General features: G+C 39.0%; 1 protein-coding gene across 6 annotated transcripts in view; it reads left to right on the forward strand.

Annotated features, from left to right (window-relative positions):
- The window catches only part of LOC124875194 (inactive ubiquitin carboxyl-terminal hydrolase 54-like), a 122,721-nt gene that overhangs the window by 93,108 nt on the left and 14,272 nt on the right, over nucleotides 1-15,341 (forward strand). For all 6 annotated transcript variants that reach the window (XR_007039991.1, XM_047377179.1, XM_047377177.1 and 3 more), the window contains 5 exons: nucleotides 1,684-2,058; nucleotides 2,341-2,468; nucleotides 2,562-2,720; nucleotides 9,594-9,741; nucleotides 14,268-15,091. Coding sequence is in view for 5 of the 6 variants with exons in the window: in XM_047377179.1 (XP_047233135.1) it covers nucleotides 1,684-2,058; nucleotides 2,341-2,468; nucleotides 2,562-2,720; nucleotides 9,594-9,741; nucleotides 14,268-15,091 (1,634 nt within the window). In the remaining variant the exon portion in view is untranslated. The remainder of the gene's footprint in view (nucleotides 1-1,683; nucleotides 2,059-2,340; nucleotides 2,469-2,561; nucleotides 2,721-9,593; nucleotides 9,742-14,267; nucleotides 15,092-15,341) is intronic.

Below are 15,341 nucleotides of genomic sequence, written 5' to 3' on the forward strand. Positions count from 1 at the left end.
AGTGTACTCTAAGCATGGGGCGGTGCGAGTTTCTCTCAGTTTGATATAACTGAACAAAAATACTACAGTTTTATGATTTCAGTTTTTGTGCAAAAAATTTTAAAATAAATTTATGATCTGGTTGCTTTTATTTCAAACAGAAAAGCAACAATTATTCCTGCTGCTATAAAAATAATATGACATACTGAATATTACAGTTGTAATTCTTATCTATAACATCATGTATCGACTGTTTTATGTGACCTTAAATAACTTCAAACAGACAAATTTGCCGTCTTCTTTTAGGAACAAGGCAACAATTACATCCTTTAGCTAAAGGCTTACTCTGCAGATAGACAAGATTTATTTTTCTTTCATAATGCTGTAGATCTGAGCAAATAATATGTTTTCTAACCCTTAATGATATTAGACATTAGCCAAAGAACTAATGTAGTATATTTTTTATTGCTGATTAAATAAAAACATTAAATAACTTCTCCTGATAACTAAATCACACATATTTGTTTTAGCATCTGTGCAAATATATGCCATCAAGTACACAAAAAGTAAATCCTCCTCCCTATATGTTCTCATTGACATGACTTGTCAGATTGTCTAGTAATAATTTGATAGTCTAATATATTTATTGCAATGCAATATTTTAATCTTAACAGTTAGGGGTTTTCTATATGTAATGTATTAGGATTATATTAAATGAAATAAAAACAAATACTTTTAGAAATAAATGTTTCATGTTCAAATGTATGTTTTTTGTCCCAAGGTTATTAAATAGGTCAAAGGTTTTTCTCCATGATGTTTCAGTGACTTGTAATACAATGTCTTGGGAAATAAAACAAGGAAAAACAAACACATAAAGCTATGGAGTAATTTACAGTCCAATAATATATTAAAGCACCAAGAATCTCTAACATATGGCTTTTTTTAAAATAAGTGCTGCGACCTTACTGCTGTTCTGCAGCTTTTTCTCTGCGGTTTAATTACCTCCTCCTCACTGCCCACGCCTGCATTAGCATTTGGATTCTGAATATAGAAGTGAACTTTGAGCCTCTCTTCAAATATGCATTCATACTCATCAGGTTTTTTATGATTTGTCATTTCTTTGAAGCATATTATTGAAGCAGTATTGCATAATGCTTAGTTAAGCTTAAAACCTTAAAAGTTTTGTTCCTACACAATCAAGTGTTTTCCTGATGTTCATCCATCCATGCATATTTAACTTTTTCTGTACCATCAGTTTAATCTTTTTTTTTTTTTTGTTTGGAAAATAATCCATTCATTTAAATAGATGTAATTCATCCCTCTATTATCTATACCTGCTTATCCATGCAGGGTCAGGGGGGTGGCTGGTGCCTATGTTTAGCCAGTTATTGGGAGAGAGGCAGGGTACACCCTGGACAGGTTGCCAGTCAATCGCAAAGGACACACTTATTCCAAAGGACAATTTAGAGAGACCATTTAAGCTAGCAGACATGTTTTTGGACTGTGGGAGGAAGCACCTGGAGAGAGCCCACGCATGTACAAGGAGAACATGTATGCTCTGTGGTCAGTCCGGGATTTAAACCCAGGATCTTCTTCCTGCAAGGTGGTGAAGCTAACAACTGCCAAACTATTTAAAATAACCGATGGAGTTTAAATACATTACACCATAGCTACTTCTGAACATCCCCGTCCTTTGTTCTATAGTTCTTCTGGAAGTCGTTACCGGCCAACCTGGAGGCCCAGGAGAGAGGCCTTGAACATCGACAGCATCTTCACCAGACAAAGAGACTCACCTCTGGGCTACGCCACTGCACCCGGCCCCTCTCTCCCTCCTGATCCCCACGAGCCCCTCCCCTTTGTGGGACCTGTCACACAACCAGGACTGGAAGACGTGGCAGGGAGGGAGACTGGGGAGGTCGGCTTTGGGCTGGTTGGACAGCCCAGGTCTTTAAGCAGTGGACGGACTATGGGTCCTCCTGCTCCTCCACCTCTGAGAGGGGTGGAGCACCAGCCACGTCTGATCCAGAGAATGGAAAGTGGCTACGAAAGCAGTGAGAGGAACAGCAGCAGCCCTGACAGGTAGGGCACAGACAAATATCAATTATTGTCTCTGGCTCTCAGCTTCTGTTGTCCATCATGTTTCCCTCTTGTGGTTTCTCTTGCTTTTTTTCTGCTGTATTCCAATTTATCAGCATGAACCATAAATGTGACATTAACAAGAACAAATGTTCTAAAATAAGTGCTCTATAACAAAAAATGAAGCTCTGAACACATCAGTCCGTTTGAGTTGTCTCATTTATCAGCATTTTCTCCTTTTTGTCTGCATTTCTTACTGTCTTCACCCTTTCTGTCTCTCTACAGGGAGGTGGGGCAACAAAAACGGATGTTGATGTCTGGACCTTCATGGCGTTCAGTGCCTAAATCGAAAAGCAGTGGCGCTATCGCGCAGGAGCTGCCACACCCCTGCTGGGTCAGCATCTCTGACACAGGTCTGCCCTCTTAAATGCAGTAACATGCACCCTCTGTAACTTCTTTTGTTGTGATCAATTATGTATTTAATGTATAATGTTATTTGGTTTCAGGCTCTAGGCGCAGTGAGCTAGATGAGCTACAGGAAGAGGTGGTGAGGAGAGCCAGCCAACAGGAGCAGCAGAAGCGGAAGGATGCTGAGCGGGAGGCAGCCATGGGATTTAACCCCAGACCCAGCAAGTTCATGGACCTAGACCAGCTTCAACACCAGGGTATGGATGAAACAAGGATAAAAGCATGGCCCAACTTTTTTTTTTGTAATACAGCACATTGCTCAAAAGGGTACTTATAAGGTACCTACAAATAATGAGGTCTATGGTATAATGTGATATAGTTTTTATTGTCTTAAGTACCTCATAGGTGGACAGTAAGTACAGCATAACAAGACACCAAAATATACTAGAGATGTGCCAAAAATGATCTGATGACCATAATTGGACGATTTTCAGCTTAATCGGCCGTGACTGAAGATCGGTCGTTCAGACACTCAAAACTCCCATCTTTTTCTGATTGATAAACACACCGTACAGAAGCACTACCGGCACCAGAACACAACACAGTTCGTTGTGGATGCCGTTACTGAGGAAAGACGACTCAAAGTTAGCTATTTTCTTATCGATGAGGTGCTTAAAAATGAAGTCAGGGGAAGTAAGTGTATAAAGCTATTTGAACAGAAATTGCGTGTTTCTGCAGTTACCCTATAAATAACCGTGCATGGTATGTGTACCTAAATCTAGACAGTAAGTAACTAAAAAAAACTAAACTTTAAGGTCACATTGTAATTAGTCTTTGACTTGTCCATCTATGCGTTCGCCTGACCTCGTCTTTGTGCTCCATCTGTTGATCTCTCTCTCTCCACCTGTCTCTTTCTGTTTTTTTTTTTTTCTTGTCGTGTAGCCAAACAAAGCAGGGAGCAAACTACTGTCTGCAGTTTTTAACTAACCTGGAAACTGCTGCAAGATCTTTACTCACCAGAAAAGTATTGGATCATTATCTTCATCAGTATTTCAACAGGGGCATCATTTCCTTTGTATGTCAGAGGAATAAATCCATTCTACAGTAATTACTCAACGAATAGCCTCTCTGTAAACTCATTTTGGACTTACTTGATGTCAGAGTCACTGTTATCCCTGCTTTTCCATGCAAAGTCGCGGGGGGAGGGGGCTGGTGCCTATCTCTAGCGATCATTGGGTGAGAGGCGGGGTACACCCTGGAAAGCCCGCCAGTTCACAGGGCAACATAGAGAAACACAGGATAAACAACCATGCATGCACACTCACACCTAAGGAAAATTTAGAGAGGCTAATTAATCTAACAGTCAAGTCTTTGGACTGAGGGAGGAAGCCAAGGTGCCCGGAGAAAACTGATGCAATAACACAGAGAACATGCAAACTTCATGCAGAAAGACCCCGGCCAAGATTCAAACACAGGAACTTCTTTCTGCAAGGCAACAGTGCTTCCAACTGCGCCAATTCAGTTTCAGCACAATCAGATGTAGACCTATTGCAACTGTAATGATTGGCTTACATGAGTATTGGCTCAGTCAGAGATTAGTGAGGGCTACCCTATTCAAGTATCACTAAAATGGTCCCTTTGGGCATCAAAGACCCTTCTGAGCTCCACAATCTTATCAGAAATAGCTATAATATATTGCTTTACCTACAATAACTTTATAATTACTTTATAATGATAAAGCTTCTACATTGAGTCATTACCCTGTTGATTGATGTGATTACATGCTCTTAAGCATGTAATCAACTAAACAGGTTATTTGCTTAAACTGATCTAAGAGAAACTTTCACATGTGCCTTTAGGCATTCAGATAAAGACAACATACAGTAACAACCTAATGATGTCATAGACTCCTCATGCTTTGAGATACCGGACCACCACCTGCATGGATAAGTGCCCGGATTTGTCTAAATGTATGGTACTACAAGGCCATTTGGAGGGACCTGCAAAAAGATGGTTTTGTGGGTTAATTCATCTGTGATTTGTTTTCATGGTTTTGTAATAACTGTGAAGTAGCCATTTATTTAAAGACTTACATAATGACAGGACAGGAGAGGTGACAGAAATTAAAGGTAGAATGGTTTTCATATCTACCATTTGAACATGTTTGATAATGGATTTGTTTTAGCATGGAAGAAACTTGTTCTGATTGGTATTTATTTTTAAAACTAATCTTTTGTTTAATCAAAGTGAAGATGGTCTGAGTAAGCCAACTCAAGTAAAATCTTAACTGCTCATAAGCTTCCAACAGAACTATGCTTAAAAATATGTTCTTTATCTCTTTGAGGTCTGATAATTTGTAAAGGAAGGTTTTCATGCTATATTTTCATATGCTGTTCACATGCAAATACGTTTTTTAGTGGACTGAAAACTGATATTTTTACTTGAACTTTCCAAAGTGCTCAGTTTTGGGGCTTGTCTGCTTGATAACATATTTCTAGGGTAAAAGAGGATTTAAATATTTATAGCATATAGTAGAAAGCACAACAACAATGGTTGTTATTATTATTTGTTTTTCCACATCTGATTAGCTATGCCCTTACCAATAAAATCTAAACAATATGAAATAAAATGAGCTACAAACGTTTTTTCATGCCCAGTGGTGGTTCTTGGTAAAATGGTGCTCTGGGTTAGTCCCTCCTTCTGTGCCTGCCGAAGTCCACCTCTTCTTCTTTGTGTTTTTACAAATAAAATAAGGATTTCACTGATCTCAAACTATTGTTTAAAGAACCTCTGTGCAGTGTAAACCATCCGCTCCAGGTTTGATCAGTCAAAATATTTTAGATATTGAACTAGAGATGATTAAATGGAATCAAGAATTTTTACAAAAGGTTCCAACTTCAGGGTTATTATCCACTTGCCTTATTCTCACAGTGCTTACACTGTGCATTTCACAGCACACACTCCCTGTTCACATAGAAATGGCAATAGAAATCTTAATCAGGGCAGAACTGTGATATAAATTTTTTACTTTTATTACTCGTCCTGCTCTGAAGATCTTGTCACCCTGGGTGGAGAGCCATATTACCAATATCCATTTAAAATTATGTTCGTTTGTTTAATGACCTGTCATTAATGTTCAATGGTTCTTAGTTGCTCACTTTGTAATATGAATTTGGTATGGTTTTAAATATATAAACAATTTAATTCATATCAAATGTATACGTAAAGATTGGCTTGATTTGTTTCTCAAAATTATATTCTTCTTTATTTGTTTATTATTATTTAGATTTACTGTATACATCAAAACTCACAAGACTGTCTGATTCCTTGTATTTCCAAAAACCTGTGTGTTTGTGAATGATTAGCATAAACTGCAAGTGTACACGCTTTTCCCCTTCTGCTCACCACCAATTAAATTAATATCGCAGATTATTGAACAGTGTCCTGTCTGTCCTACTGTGAGTGCAGCAGTGTGTTCAGCCCTATGCACCTGACACACACACACACACACACACACACACAGATACACACACATACACACACACTACAGTACAGACATCCTTAATGAATGGAAAGGACAAGTTGTGAACAAACAGAAGGCATTCCTATCAGAGCGATTATGTAACAGAATTTGGGTTCGACACATCCTTATCGATAACTGAGCCAGACTTTAATCTAATATCATACTTGGAGGGACAGCAGAGCCAACATCAACCCTCCATCATTCCACCCTTAGAAGCAAGGATATTTAAACGCAACAGTCCTGTTGTAGCAATACGTCAATAGGAGAGTACCGGCCAGTAAACCACTCAAATCAACAGAGGCGCTTCAGTTTTAATGGAATTTAAATCAGTGTAGGGTTTACATTTTCCATGCCAATGGACAAATGACAAATAATATGCTTAATGGAAAATCTATGCTTTTTCAAACCAGGGCAGGTTTGTAAAACCATAGAAAAATCAGTCCTTAAATCCCCTTCCTTCAAGCTCGTAAAGGGATTTAAGGACCGGTGTGATATTTTCCATTTTCCTGGTGACGGTCAGGAGTCTGGCAGCAGCAATTTGTAAGAGCTACAGGTGCCTGATTAAACTGAAATTGAAATGCCCCAAGGGGCAATCCATTCGGATCAGAGTCCAAAGAATCAACACACAACAATAAACATTCACAAGAACCAAAATAACTAATCAAAAATTCAGAATCTTAAATAATTATTTCAGGACTCCAGGAACCACAAGATTAACACCTGTTTATACACCATTTCAATAATCTAACCTGCTGAAGTGTCCTAATTTCTCAGGAAACCGTTTAATCTAGCAGTAGATTTAAGATGATGGTTGGCTCATTTAGTAATAGACTTTATATAGTTGTCCGCAGTCACACTGAGTTTCCAAAAACAATTATTTGCTTGAGTGACAGTAAGAGACTGTGGTCATGTTATCACACATTACCACAACATAAAAATATAATATGTGTCATCAGAATACGCCTGGCAAGAAATAGGCGGATATTTAGATACTGAATAAAAGTGGCCCAAGAATGGAGCCTTGAGGAGCCCCAATTGTGATTTGTTTACTTAGATTCATAACTGCCACACAATACAAAGTAGTCTCAGTTTGACCAGAAAGATCTAAAATAGTACCACACAATTCATCCACTTTCCCAGTCCATTGGCCAGTATGTTATGAGATGGAATGAAACCAAAAGAGAAGTTTTAGATGCATCATAGTTAAAGTCGTATGTTCCGTACAACTTTTACAGTCTCAGTGCTGTATCAAATCTTGAGACACAAACCATTTAATAGCCCCTTTTCCACCGAAAGCCCCAGAAGTTTTACCTGGGTAATAGGAATCTCAGGGAATCTCATAAATTCTGTTTCCATTGCCTAGAGAGACCCTGGAGCTTTTATTTTAAGCAGCCTAATGACGTGTGGGGAAGTTGTGAAAAAAACGGCGTCACTCCTTTACTCCGTTTAAAAGTTAATAAGTAATTTTTTTGTGTCAACGGATATATGATAGATGATGAGCAGCTTTAGAGTTATACAGTTGATTAATTCCTTCCATTTTTCCTTAAGTTGCCCTGGATTCAGGTAAACTTCTAAATCATTATTTTACAACATATTTTTTACCAACCTGCATTTGGCTGGGAGTTGTTGCTTTACAACTGCGTGATTCATTTACAACTACTAAACACTGATGAACACACTTATTTTTCTTTTATTATCATCAGGTAAACTTAGACAACTTAGATACAGAACTGTGGTGAAACAGTTTATAATTAAAGCCAACAATAACTTAAAATGTCAAATTTCCAGCAGAAAATATTTGGTTTTATTTTCTGGTCCTTGCAGTTATTCAGCTCATACCTACTAAACGCTTTATATTCACTTTAAGCCACCACAAATGGATAATATTTAGCGGGAAAACCCAGAGTGCTGGCCGAGATCGGGCAGCAGTTAGTGGGCAGCTGCCTAGTTAGCTTAGCTTAACTTAGCAGCTGGACCAGCCTGTAAGCGGAGCTCCGCTGCTCCAAAAACTCAGGAAAAACCTTTTAAAAGTAGGCTCATTCTTGATGAACTGACTGCACAGATGACATTTTGAGGTCTACTGTCTTGTTTAAAACCATCTTAAACCTACTCTTTGTGACAAATTAATAGTATAAAACTAATTCATTTGTATAGTAACCTCTGGCATTGAAGCTGCTGTTGCCAAGCCTCGCTGCACACAGCTACGCCCCTTTAACAAATATGAAAGAAGCTGAAAAGATCTACTCCAAGCCAGGACCATTTACCCGTGAAAGTAAAGCCCCGGGAAAGTGAAATTGGTAAATTTGTATCGAAGCGTGACCTGGGCTTTACAAAGCCTGGGGCTTTGTACAAGCAATGGAATAGGGGGTAATGACGGAGACATGAGGAACTGTATTGTTCTGACATTTTCCAAAAATATTACAAAAATATTACAAAAACTGGTTATGAACATTAATAAATTCATTATGTTTCCAAGCTCAGTTTGCTCAGGCTGCAGTGCATCAAGATCCATTTTGACAGATGTCAAATACACTCTCTGTACATTAATGCTGCTGTATCATGAGAAAAAATTCTAAAATACTTTATAGGAGATAAAAAGTTACAGCTAGAATTTTAAAACATGTACATTACAAAATAGCTGATTCATGCACTTTATAGCACTGCTTACTTTTCACAGTGTTGTTAAATTGAAAGGGTGCCTGAAAGGGAGTGTCAGAAAGAATAAGTAGAATTTTTGTCTTGCTTTTCTTTTCTTTCCTGTCTAGTGTTTGTTGCTTCATGTACTTAGTCTTAGCTTTCCTTACCCCTACTTTCATGTTGCCCTTGTGATTTGTACAAATTTAGCTACTGATGCTTCAGCAGAGGTGTGAAGTGAATAGGACATGAAAGCATTGCTCTACTAGCCTTTATGCAGATTCTCACATTTTCTCCTATGTGAAACCTAAACATGTCCTGTCCAGGAAGCTCAGGCAAATAGTATGGTGGGTATGGTTGCTGTACAGGGCCATGTCAGGATTGCTCTAGAAAATATAGGGAATGTATTATTCCACAAGTTGCATGTTAAACTGTACTGAATAAAAGGTACAGTAGATAAACAGAATCAAAAGCTTTAAAATGCAAATGCCAAATCAAGCAAAGCTGAAATTTTACTATGGAACAAGCTACTGCACCGCTGTTATATTGATTTGAAATGATTTAGAATCTGAGCAACTCTTAACTGCTTTAACGGTAAATAATAAGGTCTGACTGCTATGGCTGCAGACAGCAGAGCTTCAAGCTTCGTAAAAGTTTGTCTTAGGTCATTGGTGTTTTTATGCTTGTAAGATGAAAACATGCCATGCAAATTTACATTTCTATTCAAAATATGCCCAAGTAGGTTTACAGTAGGGGAGTGGAGTGCATGCAGGCCCCCAACCCTCCAAAAGACAAACTTTCTTCTTATGCACTTTTTTCTCTGGCTCAGTTTGTCTCAGTGGTGTTCTCATCCTAACCTTCTACTGTCCTCCTTTCACTAAATTTATGCTCTCTCACATTTTCGCTTCCAGTCCGTCGTTATATCTCTGTCTTTTCTTCTTTTTATCTCCCGCCCCGTTGTTAACATCCTCAGCTGTGCTCAGACCCCTGCATGAGGCTAACGCTCATAGCGGATTGGCTGTAGCTGTGTGCATGAGGAGCACTGGGGGCCCAATCAAACACAAGCAGGAACAAGCAACGGAACAGGACACGGGAAACGCGCACGCACAGGGGCCTCTCAGGTACCACAACTGTCCCTTACTTACCCCCCAACCCCCCCCCCCCCCCCCCCCCCCCCCCGACACACACACACACTTTATGTGTCCAGAGAGGTGCCTGTATAAAAATCCCCCCGTGCCTTAAACTCAAACTGTGTTAAGATCCTCTACAAAACTCCTCTGTGTATCGCAGCTGCATACTGGTGGTTCTTCATTAGTTTTGGCTGGCCCTTGTTGTTTTGACCCCCCGGCCCCTCCCCACTCCATCCAACTGTTTGTGTGTCTAAATGTGTGTTCTCAAGCACACATTTGTTACTTTAGAGAGGGACTTCTTATGCCTCTTTGTGTATTTGTTGCAATGCAGTAAAAGCTTTGCTGTTTTGCTGTTTTTCCACCGAGAGTAAAAATCAAGAGTCGGTGTTGCTCTCTGCGACTCTGTGCTTCAATGCTTCTTCTGCATTGTTGTTTTTGTCTTCCCTCTGCTCTTTAAGTGCTGCTGACATGTCCTTCTCTAAACTGTAAAGCCGCAGTCTGTGATGTGTTTCCGTTCTGTGTGGCTGCAGTCGAAGATTCTGTGCTGTGGTTTGTTTTCTTGCTTGTTGCTGCTAAGTCTGTTTCAGTAATTCACTCTGGTCCTTTCCCAATGTCTTAGTTTGAATGTGATCAAAATGTTATCAAACTGGATATACAATATATTAGATGATTATCTATTACATGAAATATTTTCAAATTAATTATTATATTAACTATATGTAAATATAGTGGGGGTCCAAGAAAATCATGCATTTAGGAACACATTTTTTTACTAATTTATAGGACATTTAATCAAAAAGGGCATAATCAGGTTCTGAGTTATCCCTCCTTTCTTGATTCTTTGCATCCAAAGACCTAAATGCATGTTTAACCTCCTAACGTTTTGCCGATTACTATCTCTTCAGGCTTTCTGAAAGTCTTTCAAAGTTTTTCTTCAGACTTTGACTGCTTTTTCACTCAGTTTTAGTACTGGACCATATCCAGAAGAATGTTTTCTCAGGTTTTTGTAAAATATTAACTTGCTAATAATTATTTTAGCTGATAATATAAAAAGATATAATTATTTTTTTCTAGCCTTCCTGCTGTGAGCAGTCATAAAGTGTTTATATGATGCAAGAATACTATATTAGCGTGATTAAAGTTGCTACCATTGTGCATAGCTTATAGAATGTTAATCCTTACTTTATTCTCAAGATTTCCAAAAAGCTGCCAACATTTCCAATTCAAGCACATTCCATTACAAAATTGAGGGCTCAAAAGAATAAGACTAAGAGTAACTTTGATTTGCTCCTTTTAGTCGTCCTGTTATCTGCTGAAAGTCTTGCTGTCTTTTGCTTTCTAAAAACTGTAGACATGTCTCGACATCTGACTTCATTTTGAACATCTGAATGATCCTGGAAAGACTTTTACTAAGTAGTAAAAGTGCCCACATTAAAGAGTGAAATTTTCAATGCAACCTGGTAGCGTTTAGTAAAGTGAAAAAGATTTTGGTCAGTGGTCTGGGTCAGTCAAGCTGAATATCAAGAAAATTCCTGTCACCAGCCAATTTTTCTGTGTGTTTCTAATATAAGACACCAAACCTCAGGAGACCAATGTTAAATGAGATAAAATAGACATTTATCCAAAAAAAGAAAGAACAGTTTTGGATCTTTTGAAATCCAACTGCCATGTCACAAAGTTACGGTCTGTTCACAGTTGTTTTGCTAAATCTACCAAAAAATAAAATAAAATCTCCTAGGTTCTGTATCAGGATTTTCTTATCTATTTCTGAAGACACTTATTATTATTATTTTAGGGCTGATACGTAATCTTTTCTCCTCATCTTTTCCAGTTTCCTCATTTTTAAAAACATAAACTCCATAATATGTTGTCATGGTCAGGGAGAAGAACCAGGCAGAAAATCCTTGCAAAAGCAGCCAGAGTCCATTAAATACCTTTAAAGAACCCTGAAGAAGAATTGCTCAATAAAATAAGTTGCAAGAAAATATACAGTAGCTTCTTTGAGACAAAATATAAAAATAGGACCAGTTTAAAATGTAGTGTGTACTCTATAACATTTCTGGTTAACTATTTCAAAAAGTGTTGACAAATATTTTTTAATGGGGATTTCTTGGTCAGAAGGCTTTATTACAGGGATTTGCTATATTTCGCAGACATAAAGAATTTTATCTTAGAGTGAAAGATAATCTTTTAGCTAATAGTTTTCCAAAGGACGTTTTGCTGCAATTTTGCACAGCCCTGGAGAAACGCAGCCTTTTTTGCCAGTCCTATTTTTTCTTTCATTTTTTTGGTTACATGACAGCAGATATGTATGAAATCAAACTGACAATCTGTGATCATACTGTAGATACTGTCTGGCAGTGTTGTAGATTGGCTGCTAGCTACTTAAGCTAATGCTAAATATGATAACTAGTTTGCTAGTTTTAATTTAATTAAAACTGTAAAGTTCTACTTCTGTGTATGGGTTGACGTTGAACTTTGCCTTGACCTTTTTTCCATGTTTAGACTCTTCTCCGGAAGCTAATCGAACCACGGTGCAGTACTACAAAAATAGTTTGCCTAAGGCTAGTCATGAAAATGTATAGGGCATCTTCCTTTCCTCTAAGCCAAATTAACTTTCTGCAATCACATCGGTGGAAATAAAGTCGGGATGTGCTAACTTGTTAATATTGATTTTAGTCTGCATTTCATTACAGCTCTGTTTAGACTGTAGTGAAACTTCTGAAAAAGTGGATTCATCTGTTACCAGTGGAACTGGAGGAAAAGGAGTAGGTGGAAGTAAAGCTCTCAGCACTCAGCTTCTTTCATTACCTTCCTCCTCTCCTCTATTGATCAACATAAGCCTCTGATTTATAGCTTGCTGCTGCAGAGCCTTCTTGGTAATTACAAAGGCTTGAAAAGGGACAGGAGAGTTAATGTTGGGTGTTGGGGGAGCTGGCACTCATGTAGACACATATGTGACTGTGGAAAACGAAAATAGACACATACATAGATTTTTGCACATACTAACATACTTGATGCAATGATAAGAATACTAGAAACCTTTTTCTACAGACAAAATTCACTAATGTTTGACTTAAAGCACATACCAAAAGTCTTGACTGGGCCACAAACCTGGGCTAAAACATTTCCTTGGCATTCAGTTGCTTTCTAACCTATTTCAGCCTAGCAGTTGACCATTTTTGGGGGAATGTTTTAAGTGAGTCTTTCAGGCGTAAAAGGCTCTTAAACTTGTCTACTATTTACTTGATAGGCATTTATTACATTAATTTTAACAGCAGACACTGATAAAAATCAACAACAAAACAAAATCACTGACATTTGTGTTCTGTGCATAATTTGAATACATTTCTGTAATTTTGGCAGATTTGCCAAAAACTCTCAAATACACCCGAATGTTGTTCCCACATTTGTTTCTCTCAGTCGACTATTCAGGTTGTCTCAACACTCAATTTACAGCTTTTCTGGAAATATATCTCACAGTAGGTTACTTTGACATGTCGACTTTCAAACACAGCAAGGTTTGTCCTGAAACGTCTTGAATTCACACATTGTTCTTCCCAGAACTTTGCTCCTTGTTGGCAAAAACAACTTACTGGAAATTTATGAATTAAAATTTAATTTGTTAATTTGACTAAATCAAATCCTTCCCGTGGATGCTTATAATTATACAAATTATTTTACACTTCTTTATCTATTATTTCAAGGCAAATTTGACAAATTAATTAATCACCTAATAAAAAGATTGATTACTTGGTGATCAAATGATGATTTTTCTAAAGGAAAATTATAAATAAGCTGAAATAATTTTCTCCTGGTGTGACAACCTTGAGTAGAAATACTACAGTTTTACTGTATAATGGTATTTTCACAGAAAATTTTAAAAGGGCTATAAAACATCTAAAACAAACAACAAGGACAAGGGTATAAAATGTTTAAAAAAGCAGCCAAAGTTGAAAGGAAATTTTTGAAATACTCTCAGAAAGCCAGAAAAACTATTGATCAAGACCACCCTGAGGGACAACAAGATAGTCTGGTTGCTTGGAAGTAATGTATGAAGAAATTATAGGTAGTTTAAAACCCTGGCAGGGAGCTGATAATCATATTCTTTAAACATCAGCGAATGCAAATCAATAAAGTAATATTACAGAAGTGGTGTAGTGTCACTAAACTTTGGAACATCAGAAGCCTCGTTAATCTTCATGGTGATATATGTAGATTCTTGTTTTAAGATCTAATAAAATAAAATCTTTCGTTGTTAAGGGTTCTCTGAATAGACTAATCTGTCAGCTTTTGCTTCATAAACAGCATGGTTGATTGACTCATTGCAGAAGGCTGCATCATCACCGTGTGTTTGTTCTGTAAGTGTGTGTATGTGCTTGTTTACCCTGGTGTTGTGACCTTCCCTCGATGCAGTAACTCACCTGACGTCAATCCTGCTTAGTTTTTCTGTTTTTTTTTTCTCCTCCTGCTCCCAGTTGACTGACCCAACCCCTCCCTTCTCTTGTCTCCTCTAGTGAACAGCCTGGCTCGGTCCAAGTACTGCTGACGCCCAATCAGGAGGAGAAGGAGGAGGAGGAGAACGATGACGAGTCAAAGACCAGCCGGGACCCTGCTCAGGGTCAGAACCCACCCCCGCCTCCTCCACCTTACCGCCCCTCTCTCACTCGACCCACACTCACTCTCAGTATTAGTCACCCCTGCGGCCCGTCCGGCCAAGGGGAGGAGGTGGAGGGCAGGCGCGCTAGGAAGCGAGGTGAGGAGGGTGAGGATGGGAGCGAGGGGACAGGGGTGCGGCTGGGCGAGTTGCTTCAGGCTGGAGGGGTGAGTGTCAGACCCCTGGGGAAGCATTTAGCCATTTCTCTACCCTCACTTCCTCTTCGTCTCTGGGATACACACACAGCACACGACTCACACCCCACACACAACCCCCCTCCACCCTGTTCTCCTCCCCAGTCACCTCCTCCAGAAACTTACGGGCAAAGGAAACACCTCACGCCACTCTGGCAGCCACCCCAGCCACATTCCCCCGATGTGGGGTCTCCCTGTTGGCAACAACACGCAGTCCTTGAAGATGGAAGTATGCGTCACTGGTCCTCCTGGAGTCTGGACCGTCCGGACGCCGTAGTAACGCCGTACAACACGCCCCCGGACCGGTGCTTTCCCATCAGGCCACAGAATCCTGGTCAGAGCTGCAGCTACAGTTGTCAGTCTTCTCCAGGGCACTTCAGCTCCCAGCATGCCCCAGGGCATCATGGCGATCTCTGCTGTGACCGTGAAGAGGCTGAGCTGTCTGAGCTGGACTCCCTTTACCAGGCCAGTCTGCAGGCTGGAAGAACAGGTATACCATGCACGTTCTGTTTTCATACATTGACCTAAAACTTACCTGTACTCCATTTCCATGAGATTATCCATATAGTAAAGCTCATACCCCTGGCAGATTTACAGTTGAAAAAGGGATGTTTTTGGATTTTGTTGGTGGCAGAAAACCCACAAATCTCCAAACTGAAAACAAGAATAAAACTCAATCAGCCTTTCTACTGTTTTTGAAAACAGTGAATTAATAAAAAAAAATATTTTCTGACATAGTA

Source organism: Girardinichthys multiradiatus, chromosome 10 (genome assembly GCF_021462225.1).
Source record: "Girardinichthys multiradiatus isolate DD_20200921_A chromosome 10, DD_fGirMul_XY1, whole genome shotgun sequence".
Taxonomy (NCBI): Eukaryota; Metazoa; Chordata; class Actinopteri; order Cyprinodontiformes; family Goodeidae; genus Girardinichthys; species Girardinichthys multiradiatus.